The sequence below is a fragment of the Poromitra crassiceps genome, assembly GCF_964638095.1.
Source record: "Poromitra crassiceps genome assembly, chromosome: 1".
Classification (NCBI taxonomy): domain Eukaryota; kingdom Metazoa; phylum Chordata; class Actinopteri; order Beryciformes; family Melamphaidae; genus Poromitra; species Poromitra crassiceps.
The window spans coordinates 98,927,427-98,949,996 of record NC_139623.1 but is presented as its reverse complement, the minus strand read 5'-3'; the positions used below and the strand labels follow the sequence as shown (position 1 = coordinate 98,949,996).

The window sequence follows — 22,570 nt, the reverse complement described above, 5'->3', positions numbered from 1 at the left end:
TCGAGCAACATCTGTTCACTTCCTGTACAGAATGATGCGTTTTGCATCTGCACTGTAGCCAGGTAGTACGCTGGCGCAGTCGCCTCACAGTCAGAAGGTCCTGAGTTCGATTCTCGCCTGGGACACTGTGGGCGCTGTGGTTGTGTTCCCCCCCATATCTTCAGTGCCTACTGCCCAAGTGGGGTATCTCGTCGTAAGGGCCTTTCTCTCTGTGTGGAGTTTGCATGTTCTCCCCGTGCTCCCCCAGGGGGTTCCTCCGTATATAACCCCCCCACTAAAAACATGCAGAAGATCAGATCGTCATCGTCATCCGACCAGTGACGACCAGTGTTGGGAGTAACTAGTTACTAAGTAACTAGTTACTGTAACTTAACTACTTTTTTCAGTAACTAGTAATCTAACTAATTACTTTTTCAAATTCAGTAACTCAGTTACAGTTACTAAAATAGTAACTGGGCTAGTTACTAGTTACTTTAGGACATGAAAATAATGGACAACTTCAGAGGATTACCCAGTTTCTGATCCTCAGACCTAGTCCGGGGAGAGAGCTGCAGCCAGAGCCCCAGAGGCTAATGACCTTGATAGGCTATAAGCCTCCCCAATAAGCGAAGGTTCAATGCCACACTGTGGCACAGCAACACTAACATAATGTGTGCATTAATAACAATCGAAGCGGACTTTGAAAAGTAACGTGAAAGTTACTTTCCCTAGTAACTAATTACTTTGAAGTAACTGGTAACTTTAAAGTAATTAAATTACCTTTTGAGAGAAGTAACTAGTAACTGTAACTAATTACCAATTTTCAGTAACTTTCCCAACACTGGTGACGACAACATCTGAAGTTGGTCCCCGGGCGCTGTAGGAGAAAGCGACCACTGCTCCTGGCCTGCCCCCCGGAGGAAAGGACATGCCTGGATGGCATTAAATGCAGAGGACACTTTTCACCGGCCACCGTCAGCATGAGTGTGTTGTGGCCGCATGCATGTATTGTGGTGTTCGTGTGACAATAAAAGACGGGCTTGTCCGTTACAAGAGGTGCTGGAGGAAGAATAAAAAGGGGATGTTCAGCTGCACATATGGCTATATTTCAGCTAAAACAGGGTGTAAATTACGTTTTTTCAAGTCAACGGCATCTCAGGGCTTGTGGAGACTTGGATTACGCCAGGTGAGCAGTGAGCAGTATAGAAGCTATCCCTTTGGAATAATCTGATCCTGTCAGTGGTAAAAACAAGCTTGTTTAGTGTGTGCAGAGCATATATTCACACTGCGACAGATAATGGAACAGAGCAATGAATGGAGTACAACCATCTATGCCAATTTCATTGACTTTGCTAAAGCATTTGACAGCATCAACCGAACAGTATTGTGGAGAATTCTAAGCCATTATGGAATTCCCAACAAGATCATCTCTATAATCAAGATGCTATACAGAGACTTTGGGGCCAAAGTTATCTGTGGATCCAATCTCACTGAAGAATTCATCATTAAAACAGGAGTCAAGCAAGGCTGCTTGCTTCCCCCACTACTTTTCTCACTTTGCATAGACTGGCTCATGAAAGAAACAACAGGAAACAACAAAAGAGGAATATCGTGGACATTCACAGAAACTCTCGAGGACATTGATTTTGCAGATGACATTGCTTTGTTAGCCCATCGCCACCAGGACATACAAAGCAAAACAGAAGATCTAGCAACATATGGCAAACAGATCGGTCTTAACATCAACACTGACAAGACTAAATTCATGAAGGTAAACCCAAAATCCAACCAGCCACTCACCATCAATAGCAAGAACGTGGAGGAGGTACAGGAATTCACCTACCTGGGTAGTAAGATAACAACAGATGGAGATTCAGGGGCAGATGTCCAGGGCAGGATCTCTAAGGCAAGGGGAGCTTTTGCAGCACTAAGAAACATATGGAAGGCATCCAAGATAAGCACAAAGACAAAGTTGAGGATATTTAAGAGCAACGTCCTTGGGGTTCTCCTGTATGGTGCAGAATCATGGAAAGTGACAAAGACCATCTGTCACAAGCTAGATGTATTCCAGACAAGAAGCCTTAGGAGGATACTGAGGATATTTTGGCCTAGGACAATCTCAAATGCAGACCTTTACAGGAGAACGGGCACGACCCCACTGTCAAATGTGATCAAAAACAGAAGGTGGATATGGATCGGACATGTTTGCAGAATGGATCCAAGTGCTATCCCAAGGGTGGCCATGAGATGGACACCACCTGGAAAAAGAAAACGAGGCCGACCCAAAGAGACATGGAGAAGATCTGTGGAAAAGGAAATGAAACAACTGGGATGGACCTGGGGCCAAGTGCAGCATTGGGCAGCAGACAGGCAGCATTGGCGTTCGTTGGTAAAGACCTTATGTGCTATCGAGCACGAAGAGGATTAAGTAAGTAGTTAGTGCAGTAGGCGTATGTGGGAAAAGTGGCTGCCATCTTGGTCAATACTGCATCCATTTCAATGATTTGATGTTCACATAGTTATACATATAGTGCATCCTGGTGGCTCACCTGGTAGCACGCATATGAGGGAGGCTCGGTCCTTTGCGAGGCCGACGCGGGTTTGAATCCCCTCTCACCCCACCTTTCCTGTCTGCCTACTGTCCTATCTGAATAAAGGCAAAATGCCCCCAAAAAATCTAAAAACAAACATATAAATAGCCTACATAAAAAAAGAAAAAGAAAAAGGGTCCAGGTTGAAAAATACAGAAATTCTCCGTTAGGTCTTCTTCTTTCATATGATGACGTCTAGCTTTAAAAATGAGCCGCTACAGCCTCTGAAAAACAGTAATTGTTCTGAACTTTATGATTTTCATTTTATTCTTGGTTTTCCACTTCCTCTCCTCACCCAGTTCACTTCCTTTACCTCACTTCTTTCCCTAGCTTTACTCCTCACTAATTAGTTATTTTGTTCACCTGTTGGCTCCCTCACTGATTGTCCCCATCCGGTCTGAACCCGGCAGGGCTGACCCTGGCGACCGCGACACCATATGAACCGCCTATGGCCTATGCCTTGCCGTTGGCCCTGGTGATGTTGATCATCTTGGTAATTTAAAGTTAGTCTGCTGCACTCAGAAGTATCTCTGGATAAGAAGGCCTGCTGAATGCTTAATGTAAATCATCAAAGTATAAGATATAATACTGGACTGCAGAGTGATCTTTATGTTCTAAAGTTTGGCAGTCAATTATTTGAAGATTTGACTCATTTCTCTTCCCAACAGCAGATCATGGCTGGTTTGTTCAACATTATTAGCCCTGAAGTCATTCTTGATCCCTACAGGGAAGTGGTTATTTTGTATTTTGACAGTTGAGACAATAGACCCTTCTCACGGCGGCCATTTTGTGTCGAAAAGGCAGGGTAAACACAGGTGCAAGCAAAACACTAATGAGCGTTTCCAAATTCCATGATTGGAATTCTGTTTATTCTGCCTTTTTGACACAAAATGGCCCCCGTGAAAAGGGTCTATTGGATTGTGCCGAAAGGACTGCAACTCAATATCGGGAAGATTCCTAAACTTCGGTAGGCTACATTCCGTGTATGAGGGAGGGACTTAACATCATACTGAATTTCTCCTCCTCTCATCCCACATCCTGCAGAAGCTGTGAAGCTAACAGCATCGTCTGTCACTATACGGAAGGAACCAGAAACAGGTGAGCTCTCTGCGCAATCCAACTACTTTTAACAATCTGTGATCAGTGCATCTGTAACACATGACATTTGAACAGAAACAACCTGTTGAGTGAATCCTCAGCTGGCTGTTTTTGATAGTTTTTTAAGAGCAAAATTAACCTAAACTGTATTTTTTCTGCACTCTTTATGTAGCCTATACAGTATGTGAGTTATGGAGAATGAAATTATTTACGAGTGTGCATTCTTTGTATAGAAATGTTTGACTATTTTTGTCTGTGCATAGGCTGTGTGTGGGCGTGCGTGCCGTGTGTGTATTGAGGTGAGGGGGTTGTATTGGGTGACATTCAGTATCACATTCATGACCCTGATTTATCTTGCTTTTCTACATCCTTTTTGTGTTAGCTTTTGGATAAGTGAAACAAAGAAGTTGAGAGAGCAAACAAAGACATGCAAATAGAAAAGAAGGAAGTGAAACTGAATAAATACTGTTCTTGTGGGAACCTGACCCTTTACGATAACGATACCCGTCGGGCCATAGCGTGTTGATGATTTGATTTGACACTTCTGGGGACTGGAGTTGGCGTTGGCCAATCCTGGTGTGTTCCACCCCCAAATCAAGCATCTTCTGGCGCTATATGCGAGTAGGCTCCGCAGAGACCCGAGGAAAAGGCTGGCTCTGCGCGTACTGAAAGCTGAGGCAAATGTGTCGCCTGCCAGCTTGGAATGTCCGAGGGTCCGGGATAAGACCCACAGACGTTAACGTTATTCATGGAATGCGAGTTTAACGAACCAGTTACATGTCCTATGCATTCTACATTAAATTAAGACATTACGGTTTGTTTTATTTTGTATGTTACATACTTATTGGCCAAGTTTATTAACATTTATGGGTTTAGAAAAGTCTGCCTATGTAGGCGCTAGGCGGCCATCTTGCCTACAGAATTTTGCCTACAGGATTTTCTCCTTGAAATGAAGATTGATTGACAGCTGCCATGTCGTGATATGATTGGTTGAAATGGGATAGACATTTAATAGTTCTTCATTATGTCAGCAGATTAGTTATGAATGAAATCCTGAAAAATGAACTTTTGATGTGAAAAAGTGTGAAAAAACTAAAGATTTGATTTTTGTGATTTTGTTTGCATACATTCTTAAATAGCTGCACTGAATACCAAGGTATGTGGGGAAAAAAACATTTTGGGTTCAGCTCGTCTTTAAGTCACAATTCTGAGATTAAAGTCAGAATTCTGAGTTTACTGTCGAGAAAAATTCATTTTTTTTTTCACTTTATTTATACAGGAAGGGATAAAAATGACATTTCACATGTACATTTAACTGGCCTGACTCAGTTACAAACTGGTTTTCAGCAGGTTGTCCTGTTCTGCAGTACATTAAACAAAAATAATTAATATACAAGAACATGTTCAATTTCACTACATACAATTTTACAGACCTAACAAAAAAATTACATTTACAGACATTCATTCATTCATTCATCAAATACAAAAACAGCAACAGCAAAAAATTAAAACCTAGGGGTGAGTAGGATCAGTGATTACAGGTGTTTTCTAGCATCAGATGTTGTTTGTAGGCTTTTTTGAAATGTAAATGGTAAATGGTAAATGGCCTGCATTTATATAGCGCTTTACAATCAGTAGGTAGTCTACATTCACCCATTCATACACCGATGGTGGCAGGCTGCCACACAGGGTGCCTACACACCATTGGGAGCAAGGAGGGTTAAGTGTCTTGCCCAAGGACACAACGACAGCAGCTGGGAGGGAGCGGGGTTCGAACCGCCAACCCTTGCGTCATTGGCCGACCCGCTCTACCTCCTGAGCTAAAGCCGCCCCGAGATGGAGGTTATTTCTCTGGTGTGAAATGGGATCTCGTTCCAAATTTTGGTGTATGTGTGGAAGAATGATCTTAGTCCATAATTATTTTTGTATGCCGGTACTGGTATGAGTGCATGTGAGATTGATCTGGTGATGCGTTCTTGTCTTGTGTTGTGTCTTGGGAGTAAAGTTGTAAGTGTTGGAGAAGAGTTGTTTCTGAGCATAAAATAAAACTTAATGGCTAGACTTTTTGTGTAGTTCTGAAAAGTTGTAGCAGAGGAGTGTGAGAGTGCAGTACAGTGGTGAGTCCAAGGTGGAAAGTTACCATGAATTTTATATGCTCTGTTGTAGAGTCTTGCTATGGGTTCTATGGTTTCCTTTGTCGTGAGTGACCAGATTGGAAGACAGTAGGATATTGTTGAAAGAAAAATTGCATTTAGGTATGTATTTGAAACAGTGAGGGTGAGAAATGGTCTAATCTGTAAACAAATAGTTTCTGATTTGCCTTTTTGACTATGTTATTGATGTGATGTTTGTAGGTGAGGTGAGTATCAAGTGTTACTCCAAGGTATTTATAGGTGTCTGTTATGGTTAATGGGTGATTTGCAAAGTGTATGGGGTCAGACATAGATATAGATTTTCTAGGAGAACGAAAGTACATGCATTCAGTTTTCTTGACGTTAACAGTTAGATGATTAGATTTCATCCAGTCATGGATGAAGATCAGAAGATAGTTTTGTATTTATGACATTAGGGTTTGGATCAGAAAATCTCAATTCTGAGATTAAAGTCAGAATTCTCAGATTAAAGTCAGAATTCTGAGATTAAAGTCAGAATTCTCAGATTAAAGTCAGAAATCTGAGAAAATGTCAGCATTCAGATTTTAATGTCAGAATTCTGAGGAAAAAATTCTGAATTCTGAGATTAAAGTCAGAATTCTGAGATTAAAGTCAGAATTCTAAATAAAAAGTCAGCATTGTTACATGTGACATCATTGATGTCACTGATGATATTACCAATGTTAATGTCTGGGGTCCCTAGATTTTTGTGACGTTAAAGGTTGGGAACCCCTGATGTAACCTGTTTGTGAGCCTCAAACCTGCATACAGTACCCCCATGTTTTTTGGAAGAAGAGCCTGGAATAAGAATGATTAGTCGTCTCAACTAAAACCACTGTGTCTCTCTGCCTAGCCCCTTTCAGAACTGTTGTCACAGCTGGATAAGCAGCACCCCTCCACAGCTGCTTATCAAGCAGTGACGACACAGTTCCGAAAGAGGCTATCTCTCTGCCATACTCAGACCTGTTCTTCGAATAGTCTACATCTGATCATATCAGATATCAAAATCAGTGTTGGTTAATGCAGCTGTTGTGCTCATAGGAGCTGGTTTGTTTATGGAATATGATTATTAATAATTATGAATTATTAATATTCATAAATGTATGAGATTTGACAGAAAATATTGTATTCTCTTTAAGCTTATGGGCACCAGTGTGGATAAGGCCACACACCTGTCTAAAAGTCCAGTTCGACTTATTTTAGACACCAAACCAATTAAATCGTATCAGTCTCATAATGTTATAATGTACATTGTACAGTTATTTGAAGGGTTAAAGTCCGTAAGCTTCTATCACAGATTTCCACAGATAAAATACATCATGAATAATCACCAGGATTCATATAATTATGTAATAAAAACATTTAATTAATCACAATATCAATGGACATTAACACAATGATTAAAATGTCAGTTCATCGCATCTAATTCTTCAAATTAATAGTCACATCTATAGCTAATATGTGAATAAACATTGACATCACTGTGTGTGTGTTCAAGTCTGCAAGTTGGCTGGGAGCAGACTTCGATGTGTGTGTGTGTGTGTGTGTGTGTGTGTGTGTGTGTGTGTGTGTGTGTGTGTGTGTGCGTGCACGCGTGTGGTAATTAGCATTTGTGTGTGTGTGAGAGAGACGAGGAGGGAGAGAGAGAGGAGAGAGGAGTGGTTTGTCATGTTGTCTCTGTGATGTAATCACCGGATTGGCTGAGGAGCGGTCTGATCGTGTGAAGACCGCCTCCTTTTCAAAATGGCGGTTTTGCCAAAATTTAGGAAAGAGAGAGAGAGAGAGAGAGCGAGAGCACACTGATGGCATTAAGTTCTCACAGATCACTAACAGTGCGCAAAACATTCCACATAAGCATACATGAAAATGTAATTACCTCTAACTCTAAAAATCGTTTGCGCATAACGTTAGTAATTAATTAAACAACCCTACAACTCACGCCCAGATGCATCGATTTCCTCGAGTCTCAAGCGCTACAAAGAAAACAGGTCTTTGCTATGTTCAGTCCTAAAATGCATCAATCCTACTAGAATTATACAGAATACAGGAAGTTATACGTTTTTACCTTCAAAATCAAATCAATGTTGTATTGCTTAGTAACAAAAAATCAGAACGGTCGACTCACTACGGGTTAAAATTGACTTTTTCGAAGGGAGCAGATATTCTTCCAGTTTATCTCTGTTCTGTATCTTTCGGATCACACACACAAAAAAACATTACACGTGCATTTACTTTATTTAATTGCCATTATTACAAAGGTTATACCTGGAAGTTTCCGTTTTATACTGCCTGACTTGACGCTACTTGGAATTTGCGGTTCTGTGAATCTTCACAAACGCTGTGTAAACGTTAAATCAACGCAACCAGATCCAGATACCCTACCTAGCGATGTCCAATACTGGGAAGCAGGACGACCCTCACGTCCAAAAATGCTCATTAAATGTGTGTGCTGTGCGAAGCTATGCAGAAATGGACTAAGATCAAAGCCATGAGCGTTTCAATCCAACAACATGTAGCCTGTTGGCCGACACACACACAAAACTGAAACTGCATGATGTTTTTTTTGCTCGCTCATTCACATCGACTATATAATAATAATCTGTCACGCTGGCTTTCTGTCTCTCTTCCCCGCCTCATGCACTCACTGAGCTGGCTACTTCACGGAGCTCTGGAGGGGGGGGGGAACAATCCACACCTGTGACTACCTAGCACCCTAGTCACACAGCCGAAGAATAGGAGGGTCGCGGGAGCGCGCATAGCTCACCAAAATGTGTTCATACATACACCGCCATCCGGATGCCCTCTAGATAACTCCCGAGTTCCAAGGCATGTCTGAAAGTGGCTTCAGTGAATTGTAGTTGAAGAGCAGCAGAATTTGATGTCCTGGGGTGGCATGTCCATGCGTAATGACGTTTCTGCGCTGCGCGGAGATTATGCTGCGCTCCAGCGTAGCTAAGTATTTTTGCGCATAAGATGTCCTTTTCAAAGCTCTCAGCGCAAAGTAAGTGCGTGCTGCTGACGATAGGATAATGCCATCTATCCCCACATTTAGCGCTGAAACGCCTGCTTTGGCATGTGGCACGCCTATGCCCACAATTATAACAGGCATGCGCTTGTGCCCGCCCCCAATTTGCATTGCGCACAGGGCCGATTTTACCAACGGGCTTACCCGGGCTGAAGCCCGGGCCCGGGACATCAAGGGGCCCAAAAAAAAAAAAAAAAAAAAAAAAAAATTTAAATTAAAATTTTTTTTTTTTTTTTTTTTTTTTTTGGGACCCTTGATGTGTTTTTTTTGGGCCCCCTGTCCAGGGTCTTCGCAAAAAATGTTTTTTTTACTGACGCCATTCAATTTTTTTTGCAGAGTAATAACATCCACTGTGAGAGGGTGTCCACCTGCTATGCCGACCACTCGCAATGCCGACCTTAGGTTTAGGCGTGGGGGTGGGAGAGGTTAGGTTTTGGGTTAGGGTCTGGGGGAGGTTAGGTTTAGGCATGGGGGCTGGGAGAGGGGAGGTCGGAACAGCGAGAGGTCGGAACAACGACATGGAACCCTGTGAAAGGGCTCCCGAATTTGTAGATGAAATAGTGCAATTCAAAGAATTCATCAAAAACAAAGACAATAAAAGTGTGCGGCACTTGCTTCAAATAATAAGGAAGAGGAACCTGTCATCAGTTTTTCCAAATGTGGATATTGCCTTCAGGATTTACTTAACTCTCCCTGTAACAAATGCCTCTGGAGAGCGCTCCATTTCAAAACTTGGGCTTGTCAAGAACAGGATACGGTCTACAATGGGACAAGAAAGGCTCACCCACTTGACATTGATGTCATTGGAAAGTGACATTGTTAGAACATTGGACTTCACCACTCTAGTCAAACGCTTTGCCACGGCAAAAGTCAGGAAGAAGACATTTCAGGTACGAACAGACTTGAATACTGCTTGATTGATTTGTGCAATAATTGTGAGAATGTGTGTGTGCACTGTAATAATAACAGCAATAATAAATACTAAATAATATAATAAAAGTGCTTGTTGTGACATCTCAGTGGCAATGTTTTCTTTCCAATCAGGCTGTTTATGAAAGAACATGATGGCTAAACCTACAGTTTGTGTTTGTAAGTTAGAATGCTGACAGGAGAGCAGGTGGTGACATGAAAGTTAGTGAGAAAAGGAGAAGATACTGAATAATGACATCACAACAGTATAATCCTAATGTTGATTTAAAATGAGATATTCCTTTAAATACGGCTAAAAAAGGTAAAAAAAAACCACTCACATTTTTTTTCGGCGGCGCCCGTTGGGCGCCACCGAAGCCCCCCCTTCCGCTTGAGGGGGGGGCCCTGCAGAGATGAATAGCCCAGGGGCCCATGAAGTGTAAAATCGGCCCTGATTGCGCACGGCGTTAAACGAGCGCAAACGCTAAATTACCGCTTTTGGGAAGGTAGGGCCCTTTATCTTTTAGAGGCATTGAATTATGAAATGTAGGTAGGACTTTTTTGAAGGGGCAATTCTTACTGCCCCATAGTATGAAATGACCATGATACAGTATATCTGCAGGAGGTTGAAAGGGTTCATTGATACCAATGACTCAGTGTTTACTTTGCCAGGTTCCAAGACATTCAATAATCCCCCCCCCCCCCCCCCCCCACACACACAGGATGGTTCTATGAGCCCAAACAAGGACATCATTTCTGAATTCAGTGTTTTATAAGTCACACGATTATTTGTATTGCCCTATTCGTATAACTCGTATATATAAGTATAACTCGTGAACTCAATACCGCCTGGTTCCGAGTCAGGTTAATTTCCTCTTGTTATTTGGTAAAACACTTTGTAACTCTCAATCTTTAAAAAAGGGGAGATTTGACTTGTGCACAGTACATACATACTGTACATACATACATTTAAAAAAAATCACAACATGAGTAAACAGTGCTAGAAGTTATTTGACATAACAATCTCTGATCTGCAAACATTTGGCTGCATTTTATGTTCCAGGTGTGTCATCAGCAGTGATTAGGATGTCGGTAACTGTGGACAGAGGCGAGGGGGTGACTGTGGTCACTATAGCAGCTAACAGTCAGAGTGCTTGTCCAGCTTTGTGCCAGATCCTCCAGACTCTTTGCTGCAGCCCAGCATGCTGCACCGTGTCCCGGGAGCTGCTGCAAGTCAGTGTACCGGTAGCTCTTGGGGTGAGTGGAATTAAAAGAAAGTAGAAAGTACAATGAAAACATACAAAACCATTATTCACAAAATCCTACAGTGGTGGTCATATCTATTGCGTTGTTTGATTGTAAGACAATTTTAGTTTGTTTTTGTTTCAAATCTTTTTCAGACTGTACAGATCATGGTGGGTCTGTTCAACATTGGACTTGGGCCAGGACGCACAAGCACACATCCTGGGGATTTGACAGAATTGGGTGCCGCTTATTGGCTTGGCATTGTGGTAAATCAATATTCTTGTGGTAACATGTTTAAGACACATAATATTAATTTGATGTTTAAAAACAGTAGAAACGATAATGGCCAAAGCAGGATGTTTTCTCCATTTTCAAATACAAGTTTCGTAATGCTAATGCTTAAGTTTAAAATATCTATTCCACTGCACTCTCCTGGGTATTTAAAAAAAAAGGAAAATAATGTATTAAACAATAATACTGTGTTAGTACTTAATACAAAAAACAACACAAGTACAAAGTGGACAACATAATGTAGCATTGCAGCAATGTAGCATACAGCAATGTAACATAAATCAGTTCCAGCATCTGGCATAAATGAGGCTGACTGATTTGATTTTATTTTATTTTTTTGGGGTGGAAATTATGATACGAGGTGGATTTCATAAACAGATACAGTGAGTGGAATTAGAAAGTAACAGATACTATTAGTGCCAGTATTGGCCTACTGGTTTTCCATTTCTTTGTTAAAGAAGAAAATTACTATACATTTTAATAATTACTATAATATAATATAATATAATATAATATAATAATTTTCATTGATTGTCTTCTGACCTCTCTTCAGTACATCATTGCTGGAATTCTTTGCATTTTGGCTGGAATGTTCCCTTCTCCATGCTTGGTAAGTGAAACCCTCTTTGCTTGTCAACCAGCGACTAAAACTGAAGGAAACTTATAAAGCATACTCTGGTGGACCGTTCTCAGTAGATACCAAATAGTGTTTGTTATTACATCTGGAATATAACTTTTAAATTAAGTATTTTTTCCTTTCAGTTGGGCTTCACCGTGTTCATGAACATTGTTGGAGCTCTCTTTGCCATCACTGGCATTGCGCTGTATGCCATTGACCTGGGAGATGACTCTCTGCTTTGGATGTGTAACTCCTGGAGCAACTACTCTGATTATGGCTATGGTGGATATTACAGTTATGAAGACAAAATTGATCCAAGTGCAGAAAAGATGATGCGAGAGAGACTCAAGCAGCAATACAGTGACAAATGCCAAAATGTGGTGTTCTTTGCCCAGGTGAGCATGCTTCTAAATCAAGTCATGATAGTCTGACTGACTGGCTTTAACTTGACCTTTTCTCACAAGACAAGTTTAAAGTAAACAAGACAAATCATGATACTTAAAAAAAATACTTGGTAACTTGTCCTTGGTTGACAAAACAATATATATATATTATTCTTGGTAACACTTTATATGTACACACTTATTCGCCATTAACTAGTGGCTTATTAGCATGCATATTGGTAGCATATTAGCTGTTTATTAGCCACTTATTAATGTCTTATTCTCCATGATCATATTCTACAACTAGTAGACTATTAACTAAGATTTTTCCCTCAATAACCTCCTAATTACTGCTTATTGATAGTAAGTTGTTGTGCATGAATTATGATCTTAATAGGCTTTGCTCAGTCTTATAAGGTGGTAATACTACAAGAATGTCAAGGTTTAGAGGTGTGTGGACCCAAATGCAGAACAAAGACAGGAAGGCAGCAGGCAAGGTAATGCAGGCAAGGCAGGCAAGGTTTTTTAGAGCAAAATAGTCTTTACTGAAAAAATTAAATCACAAAACCCACTAGGAACTAATGTCAATTTCACAGAGCACTAGGACAGGGTAGACGATACATACCAAACCAGCGACAGATAGACAATGACTCGACAAGGACAACACACAGACTGAGACAATATATAGACAGGAAACTAATGAAACATGGGGTACAGCTGGGGAAGGCAGGAACACAGGGCAAAACGGGAGAACTGATTGGTGGGGAGAACTCAGGTAATGGGGCAGACTAACGAGACACATAGGCAACAGGTGGGAGGAATTAAGGCAGACTAACAAGGGAACATTGGCAACAAGTGGGGAGAAGACAAATACACAAAGGATAAACATAACATAACTCCTTTCTCTATTCTAAGACTGATCGTCCACTGAGTTTAGCTCCTCAGAAATTACATACATAGCAGGCCACACCGTGGCCTGGGCGTTACACAAGAATAGTTATTCTCCATTAATAACTCTTAATAAATATGGTCTTTCTTATCTAACAAAACACAAAAGTACAACTATTTGTAATGTCCAATTAACTCCAAATTAAGTCTTTATAACTCAGAATATGTTGCCCATTCTAAAGTGAGGTCTTGCTCAGCAGCTAGTTAGTGGTTAATAAGTGTACCTTAATGTAAAGTGCTACCATTTTCTTTTTACAAAATGAATCACCTATATTTTAAACATATTAGCCTAAATAATGAACTTCAGTTTTCCCTCTCCCAAATTAAAATATTGATTGGTTTTCTATCTCTCCTCCATCAGAGATTGCTGACATCCATGGACATCACACTGATCATCCTGGCCATTCTTCAGCTGTGTGTCAATATTAGCATTGCTGCTGTGGGCATCAAGGCTTTGGTCAATCAAAGGGAGAAGAAAGAGGTATGAACAACAACAGAACACAAAATCACTAACCACACAAACATGAACTGTAATTGCAAGGTTGCAGTAACGTTCCAACGTCATAAATTAAGTCACACTTGCAACATTGAAGGGACATAGTTTGTTCTTAGGGTAGTAGTAGTAGTAGCAGCAGCAGCAGTTGCATTATTTGTGGTGTTATTATTTTTTAGTGATAGTGATACTATGAGTAGGGGAGAGCGGGGCAAGTTGTCACGTAGGTAAGTTGTCTTTATTTAGAAATCTAAATATTTTAAAGCAAAAAGTCCAATTACATTTTTTTAAATCTTTCTTAATAAGAGGTTACCTATGTTGAATTCAATCATGAGAGACTAGTAAAGATTCTAAATAAACTTTAATGACACAATAATACAAGATTATGGTTTGGCATATGGCTCCATGATGATGCTCCTCCTGCGATGATGAGGGGATGATGTCAGGAATGCATAGAATAGAAATCCCCCTCCTGGGGAATCCCTCTGGAGCCATGACATTGGTGGTGGCAGGGAAGGAGGTGGGGGAAAACAGTTGGTACACATGAAGACGGCAACTGCAGGGTGACAACATGACAGTGAGTAGCATAGAAACGGACGAGAACTTGAACTACTCTGAACCGCTTTGATGATTGGTTATAGCCAGTGGTGAGAATCTGGAGTTAGAAGACTGAGTCAGAGCTGACATGAATGCATTTGTCCTCTCCATTATCTATGGTGAGAGTGCAGATGTTACCTGTGGGCAGGCCAGAGCTTCCAAGTGGTACAAACTCAAGAAGAAGTGTACAATCATTTGGCACCTGATGACGACTCGTTGGATTTTCTTGTGGAAAGGACAAACTATTGTGTATCTGCTGGAGCATCCCTCTCACATTGGTCATGGCTGGGAACTTGTGAATGGGAAGTGCCGACCAGTGCGTCACACCCTTTCCCCTTTGCCCCAACAGCTCACACTTCATGACTGCTCAGATGAGAGTATAGTAGCGATGATGAGAGGAGTGTGGAGAATCAACAGATTCAGATGAAGAGTAGCGGCCCTGCCCTAATCAATGTAAAGTTGCAAATTCAGTTTAAATAAATCCCTTTACACTTCTTACTTTACCAAATTCTATCCTCCCCCTCGTTGTTATTTTTTGTGAAATGTGAAAAGTGAAATGTTGTATGGTCACTCACAATTCAGTAGGTCACGGGTTGGCTTGGTTCCAGCCTTATAACTCATTATATAAGGATTTTTCGAAATGTCTATGGAGAGAATGAATGGCGAACTACACACACTATAGGACTATTATACAAATATAGGTATTATCATGTTTATTTCCTTTATGACAGTGAGCATCTCTCTCCCCCCATTTATTTTGACTAATCAAATTTTGACTAGAAGTGAGGTCTCCAGACCATAGTTCAAGCAGAAGGCCACTCACGCGTAATCCGATCTCAACGTGGTCAAAAAATCCTAGTATGACGTCTGCTATGACGTCAAACATGACGTCAGTTAATCCTCATATATATAGCAAGGGTTCTACGTCACCTCTCTCTCTCTGGCCGATCATAGCAGCAGCAGCCCACGGCAGTCCATCTCCCTTGAAGCCGGCCTCCGAAGCGTTGTTTTGCGGCTGTTTTGCACCACATCTGCAGACCGAATCAGCACCCACTCCTGGCATGTCGGATCCCGAGCCAGAGCAGTCCTGGACAGTGACGACAGCTTAAACAACGATACCCCGTTCCGGATCAGCCACGGAGCGTATTTGCCCTCCGAGACGCCTGACGACACCGGCGAAGCGGCCGTGCCACAGGCCGCCAACGTAGCCACAATGAGAAGGCACGGGCCGCGCCACAGCTCAGCAGCCGTTCCTGTCCCGGGTGTTCAGGCGTCCAGCCCCAGGCTTCTCCTCCAAGCAGGCATCACAGGCCGTTCCATTCCACGTCGCTGTGGTCAGTTGCACGGCAGGCGCAGACCCCTCTGCTATCACCGGGCAGTTAAGTCTTTACTTTAACCGTAAATAAACGGGAGGTTGCGTGAGTAAAAGACGCCACGTCGCTGCCTGATGACGGTGACGTTATCACCGCACATTGCATACTTCACCATGGAGCATGTCCGAGCATCAGTTAGAATCAGGTTAGAATGAGTGTTTACTGTATAACTTCCAGACCGAAGTCAGACGGCCCAGGGAATGCCAACGCCTTTTTCCGTGTCAAGCTACCCAGTCTTAATACACCACTTCCTGTTCTTAACAAATTTCAAAGTAAAATGCCCTGGCGTTTCTTTTAACTGTGGGAATTAGGAAACAGTGAGACAGTAGACGAAGGTTGGTCGAGGTAGTTTACTTCTATCCATATAAATGTTTACATTCACCGCGGTTAGCAACCAGCAATAACAGACCTAACCCGTAACCGGAAGTACGGTAACCTTAACCCCCCGCTCTTAAAGGCACATGTCTCCTTTGGCGAACGTCTCTCCTAGTGTCTCGATGTGGGTCACCACATAACCATAAATAATACCAAAGCTAAAATAATTAATACAGTGTCACGCTAGTCATGTAACAAGAGGCTGCGAATCCCACTGTTATCAACCAATCAATCAATCAATCAATCAATCAAACAAACCTTTATCGGCAGACGCTTGGTCCATAGACGACACATACACAATTCCAAAAAAAAAAAAAAAAAAAAAAAAAAAAAAAAAAGCACATAAGGGCACAATAAAAGAACAAAGTACATTATAAAAGAGAGTCATACCAGAATTTCCACATATGTGACTGGTATCTCACAGTGCTTAGCCCAAGGTCAGTGAGCAACTTAATAATAACATTCTGAGACACGTTCAATCTACAGATGAACCTGTACCTCAGATCTCTCAGGAGCGCCTGGAAAATGGCCACCCTCGCCTTACAGAACAGGTCGCTAGCACTGCTCCACCTGGGTTTAACGTTAGCCCAGTGAGTGCGCGAGCCAGGCTGCCCGGTCTATCGCCTGGTATATCGTTACTAAGAGAGGAGCTTGTGAAGAACGAACATCCCCACAGTCAAAGCATTTCCCCCAGATATGCATATAAAAACGTTTGTTGCTTTAATAGCCTACAAAAATAAAACGTCCGTTCGTACGTGATGCTAATCCGCTAGCGATGAGCTAACGGTGCGCGTGTACTACTAGGCCTCATCCCATGAGCCACCCCGACCTCCAGGCCTGCACTACCCAGGCTAAGAGCCCATCTCCCGGCCCCACACACCCAGCAGAGCCACCCGACCTCCAGGCAGCATTACATAACAATGAAGCCGCGTGTCTTGTCTATCACGATAGATCTATAATGTGAAGAGCCTGTCCAGCCAATGACGGCTTGAGACTGGCTGCCACAGCTGCCAATCACCCATTTTTATCCCTTTTTATACGTCAAATAACTACTTAAAAAACAAACTGATCAGAAAAATGACCACCTGCACAGGCATTAGCATGATAATGACTATCTAAAAATGATACAAACCACCTTTAAAAAAAAAAAAAAAAAAAAAAAATCATCCGACGTATACTGTGATTATTTCGGTTTTGATTTTCCCATCCACTAACATGAGGAGGCGGGCCTCGTGACCCAACACTGGATTCAACCGCCAGAGCGGCGATCTAACATGCAGCGGCTTCACTGAACCAGTGTGATGCCCAGTCCATCTTATGATGGGTCCATGGTTGCAACTAGCAGTCTATGGTGCACTTGCAAGGCGGTGAAACCACTGTTTTTCTTTACTTGTTTATTAACCAGGTCTTTATATCCCATGCATTAAGCGTTACATTTCAGCTCTATAGGGTTGCCGCCAGAATGAACCGTTTGCCCCGTGGATCTTTCGGTCTGTCCGGAGTGCCCGAGATGCTATGGCACTTCAGCATCAGTGCGTCTCCAGGCCGGGTCCCGTCAATCACCGTGAATCTGCCCAGACTTCCCCATGGGGGGAAAAGATGGTCGCCATCTGAGGACATCATCACCGGCCGGCACCGTATCTTTTCATTCAAATAGCTAGCTACTAATAATGCTTGCATTCCCATGAATTATTGGCTCGTAATTCTGAAATAATTGTCCCTGAAAGGGCTGAGAGCGCTGAAGCTATTATCATAAGAATCTTGCATCGGGTGAATTCTGTCTGCCTCTCCAGCTAGCGATCCTGTCCACGTGTCATATCGTTTATTTTCAGCTCATCAATCTCATCACGTGATGACTGCTGACCCATACAGCATTGCAGCTAAGCCCAAAATCAGGGGAAAGACCGCTCAGGCCCCAGACCGGCCCCCGGCTCCCCTGTTCCTCATCGCACCTCGTCACCACATGACAAGATCCTGGTTCGTCCTGCACCTCGAGCGGACGCTCCAGAAGTGCAACCTCCCGACAAAGAACTTCTCCAGCCACTCCTTCAGGATCGGAGCGGCCACCTCAGCCGCCGTGCAAGGAGCGTCCTCCGCCTCCCTCCAGCAAACGGGCCGCCGGTCTTCATCAGCATTCTCCAGCTACATCCGCCCGGAGCGGGTGGCCATACCGGCGGCCCAAAGGACCCTCCTCCCTTCATCGGCAAGCATGGCAACGAACAGTGTCCTGGACGTCCGTGCCAAATAATGTCTCGTTGGTGGTGGCTCCCCGAAAAGCAGGGTGCCCAGCAAGGCGCAGTAAATCTCCCGGTTATTTTTGGGGGGGGTAACCCCCTCCTCTGTCCCGGCCTGGCTCGAGGCCGCGTCCGTCCGTCGCGTCTCTCTCTCCCCCCGGGGAGAGGCTGCGTGGCGGCGGGCGCGCGTTGAACACCTCTGACTCTGGGTGGCCGATCCGACCGGACGCTGCGGTCCCTCCCGGGGCACTCGTCCCCGTGGCCTGTCCCGACGTCTCCTGGAGTGGGAGCGGCGGGCTTGACACGGGGCGCCTCGGGCAGGGGGCTGTCTGGTAACCGGACGCCATCCGACCTCGGAACCTGAAAATTAGTGCGGCACGGGGAGCGCTCCACTCCTCGTGTCGTGCGCCTCCGGGTGCCCGTTACTCGCTCTCCCCTTCCGGGGGAGGCGGGGGGCTTAATGCGCTTCCTCCCCGCTCCGTCGCACGAGTGCGGCTTGCGGGTGGAGTCGCCCGGGGGTCCCGTCGTCCTACGTCAACCCCGAGAGAGAGCCAGAGAAAGTCAGGGTCAGTCAGAAGGCCAAGTCAGGGGGCCAAGAAGGCCAAGTTAAAATGGTGAGGCGCCAAGTGGTGAGGCGCCAAGGCGGCCAAGTAGGCCAAGCTGGGAAGCGCCAAGTCAGGTAAGGCGCCATGGCGGCCAGGAAGGCCAAGCCGGGAAGCGCCTTAAGTCAGGTAAGGCGCCATGGCGGCCAGGAAGGCCAAGCCGGGAAGCGCCTTAAGTCAGGTAAGGCGCCATGGCGGCCAGGAAGGCCAAGCCGGGAAGCGCCTTAAGTCAGGTAAGCCCGACCGAGTTGGGAGCGCCAGCCGCAAATAGCTGTAAGTCGCTAAAAAGGTCGAAGGCCGGAAAAGTACAATCGCGAGGCGCCAAGGCGGCCAGGTAGGCCAAGCTGGGAAGCGCTATCGCGAGGTGCCCGACCGAGTTGGGAGCGCCAGCCGCAAATAGCTGTAAGTCGCTAAAAAGGTCGAAGGCCGGAAAAGTACAATTTTTGGGGGGGATAGAGAAAGAGAGAGCCGGAGAAAGTCAGGGTAGTTGCGCCAAGGCAGCCAAGTAGGCCAAGCCGGGAAGCGCCAAGCTAAACAGAAAGAGAGAGCCGGAGAAAGTCAGGGTAGTCGCGCCAAGGCAGCCAAGTAGGCCAAGCCGGGAAGCGCCAAGCTAAACATCAATGTACCAAGATCGAAGGCCCGACCGAGTTGGGAGCGCCAGCCGCAAATAACGTAAGTCGCTAAAAAAGGTCGAAGGCCGGAAAAGTACAATCGCGAAGCGCCAAGGCGGCCAGGTAGGCCAAGCTGGGAAGCGCTATCGCGAGGTGCCCGACCGAGTTAGGAGCGCCAGCCGCAAATAGCCGTAAGTCGCAAAAAAGGTCGAAGGCAGGATAAGCACGTACCAAGTAAACATTAACGTATCAAGATCGAAGGCCCGACCGAGTTGGGAGCGCCAGCCGCAAATAGCTGTAAGTCGCTAAAAGGTCGAAGGCCAGAAAAGTACAATCAACTACTGGCGCCTGCAGATCTCAATTAACTTCCGGTAATCAGATCTTCCTTTTGGGGGATCTCCTAGCCCATGCAGGCGCCCTCCTCTGCCTCAAGAGCAGCGCCACTGGCCAATGGAGTCAAGCGCCAAAGCATTTGCCATGCATGCCGATTGCTAAATAAAGTTTGTCTAATCCTACCAACTGGCCTCTCCTGATTGAAGTGAGGTCTCCAGACCATAGTTCAAGCAGAAGGCCACTCACGCGTAATCCGATCTCAACGTGGTCAAAAAATCCTAGTATGACGTCTGCTATGACGTCAAACATGACGTCAGTTAATCCTCATATATATAGCAAGGGTTCTACGTCACCTCTCTCTCTCTGGCCGATCATAGCAGCAGCAGCCCACGGCAGTCCATCTCCCTTGAAGCCGGCCTCCGAAGCGTTGTTTTGCCCCACCCACCTCCCCAGTCCACCACCAACGAGTCTTGACTCCCGATCCCCCACGGGGGGGGGATCTCCTAGCCCATGCAGGCGCCCTCCTCTGCCTCAAGAGCAGCGCCACTGGCCAATGGAGTCAAGCGCCAAAGCATTTGCCATGCATGCCGATTGCTAAATAAAGTTTGTCTAATCCTACCAACTGGCCTCTCCTGATTGAACTATTATTTCTAGCGCTATTTCTCATGCTGTGCGCTTTGCTTGCAGTTTGTGTCCCTAACAATGTCAAAATCAAACCTAGGCCCTTGCCATCATGCCAACATGGGCTAAGTGGTCACAAGTTGTCAATTGGTATTTCGCAATAACCTTTTATTCCAGCAAATTATTCAAAATGTAAAAAGAAAAAAATGCATTATTTTTAGAGAAGACCTTAATCTATCTAGAAAAATATATTATGGTATATCACATGTCAGTAGTAAGGGCGGCACTAAGAGATACACCAATGAGTAAAAACTGCACATGCCCTGCTCTCCCTAACACTATAAAATCGATTAAAAAAAGATTCTGAAGTTAGGAATTATGTTAGATTCTCAACTTTGTCCTGTTTTCCTTCTGTGCCAACAGGGTGTTGAGGATGTGGAGTATTACAAGCCACTGCTGAAGGAAGTCAACATCACAAGTCCTGGTGCTTAAAACACACTGCTGTGGGTTTTAGTTCAAGGCATGTAAGAAATCTGCTTTCCACCAATAATCTAAATGAAAACAACGAAACATTGACACATACAGTCCTGAAATTATTCGAGGCATGAAAGTATTATCTTTTCATCTTCTGACTTATCTTACTTACAAAATAGTTTGGTTTTGGGGGATTGACAACTCTTTCCCAAACTGGATATATTCTAGCATTTTGCAATTAAGCCTGTATTTTCTTCATGGTATAAACACTGTTTCTTGCTGCATAACATTAAATATGCATTTATTGTTTCCAGCTTCTCATATTTTCAAATCAGGTCATTTTCATGAATTTGTTATGATGCTTATGATGCTTGTGATGATCTTATAATACTCGCAATAAAAAGTCAAATTTACTTTATATCACTAAAACAAGATTAACATTTGTAAGGGGAACATGGAATTATGTGCATGCGTCGTATGCAATAATTGTATTGATTTGAAAATGTTAAATGTTAAAATGCTTTCTATTAGCATGCAAACAATGCTTGAAAGGAAACGTGCATTAATAAAGTGAGATATTCAAATGACTGTGGAGTTTTTTTTTTAAGATGCTCAGATGATTTGAAAGTTTTTTTCAGGAAACCCAACAAGTGTACTGTTGTCTCACAATATTTTGTAAAATGACCACAAAGTCTGAAAGGCTGATGTTGTGAGCTGTGAAGATTATGTTCCTCCATGACCAATGGATTATGTGACTATACAGCACCAATTTGAAGTCATCACCTGAAAAGTTTCGCTAACCATATGTTTAGTCTGGTTGTGAGGGACTAAGCAAGCAGGCAAAGAAGTTGCAGAGGTATTTCTTTTTAAATACAGGGTTTTATTACTCAAACTTAAAATGCATAACATAAATACAAATGGTCCTCAGTACGCCATCCAGACCAGACCCAAGATCTGTCCCACTTTCTCCAACACAAAAGAGGAGTGATTCCAATGACTTGCCAAATAGACTTTTGGGAGAGAGGATCTGTCCTTGTCTTGTCAGTGTGCAGGCAATAAATAGGCCTATAGAAATTTGAAATATCAAAGTTAGAGTGCTGTCTTGGAGTAATTTCTTTCTGTGACATTTTTTGGAGCATGCAGCACCCACAAAGGGTTGAGCGCGTTTTTCTGGTATTTTGATTTGTCCTCAGTGTAATATGTAATTTGGTGCACATATCATGTTTCTCATAGGATGATTGCGGAATTGGATGTTATCTGGAGGGGGAAATGTAGCCTAAAAAAAGAAAGTTTAACATTACTTGGCTTGTTATAAACGTCAGGCAGCTCTTTATTTTCTGTGGAGCAGTGATGTAGTGGTCACTGGTCAAAAAGGGTGGATAAACTAATTTCTGAGGCAGTTTTCTCACATTGTGCTGTTATTAAAAAAAATTGATGAATACATTTCAGTCGCCCATATACGAGACTAGATATGAGGCTAGAACAACTGAAACTGAATCGTATCCCTATAATATAATTTTATTCTTATCAGCAGCATCATCATCATTGTTGTTTATTTTGTGGTTTTCTGGCACGTTGGACTATAGGCTACCATCTGGAGTCGGGACAGTTAACAA

At 43.5% G+C, this 22,570-nt stretch overlaps 1 protein-coding gene across 1 annotated transcript; it reads left to right on the top strand.

The window, feature by feature from the left end:
• Positions 1–1,744: 1,744 nt before the first annotated feature.
• Positions 1,745–20,994, top strand: LOC310772267 (uncharacterized protein; the record flags this gene model as incomplete). Its single annotated transcript, XM_083632026.1, has 9 exons — positions 1,745–1,885; positions 2,119–2,368; positions 3,615–3,668; positions 10,819–11,012; positions 11,156–11,266; positions 11,845–11,901; positions 12,054–12,305; positions 13,603–13,722; positions 20,904–20,994. The coding sequence occupies 9 exons, from the start codon at positions 1,745–1,747 to the stop codon at positions 20,970–20,972; spliced, it is 1,248 nt and encodes a 415-aa protein (XP_083488152.1). The 3' UTR covers positions 20,973–20,994.
• Positions 20,995–22,570: the final 1,576 nt, after the last annotated feature.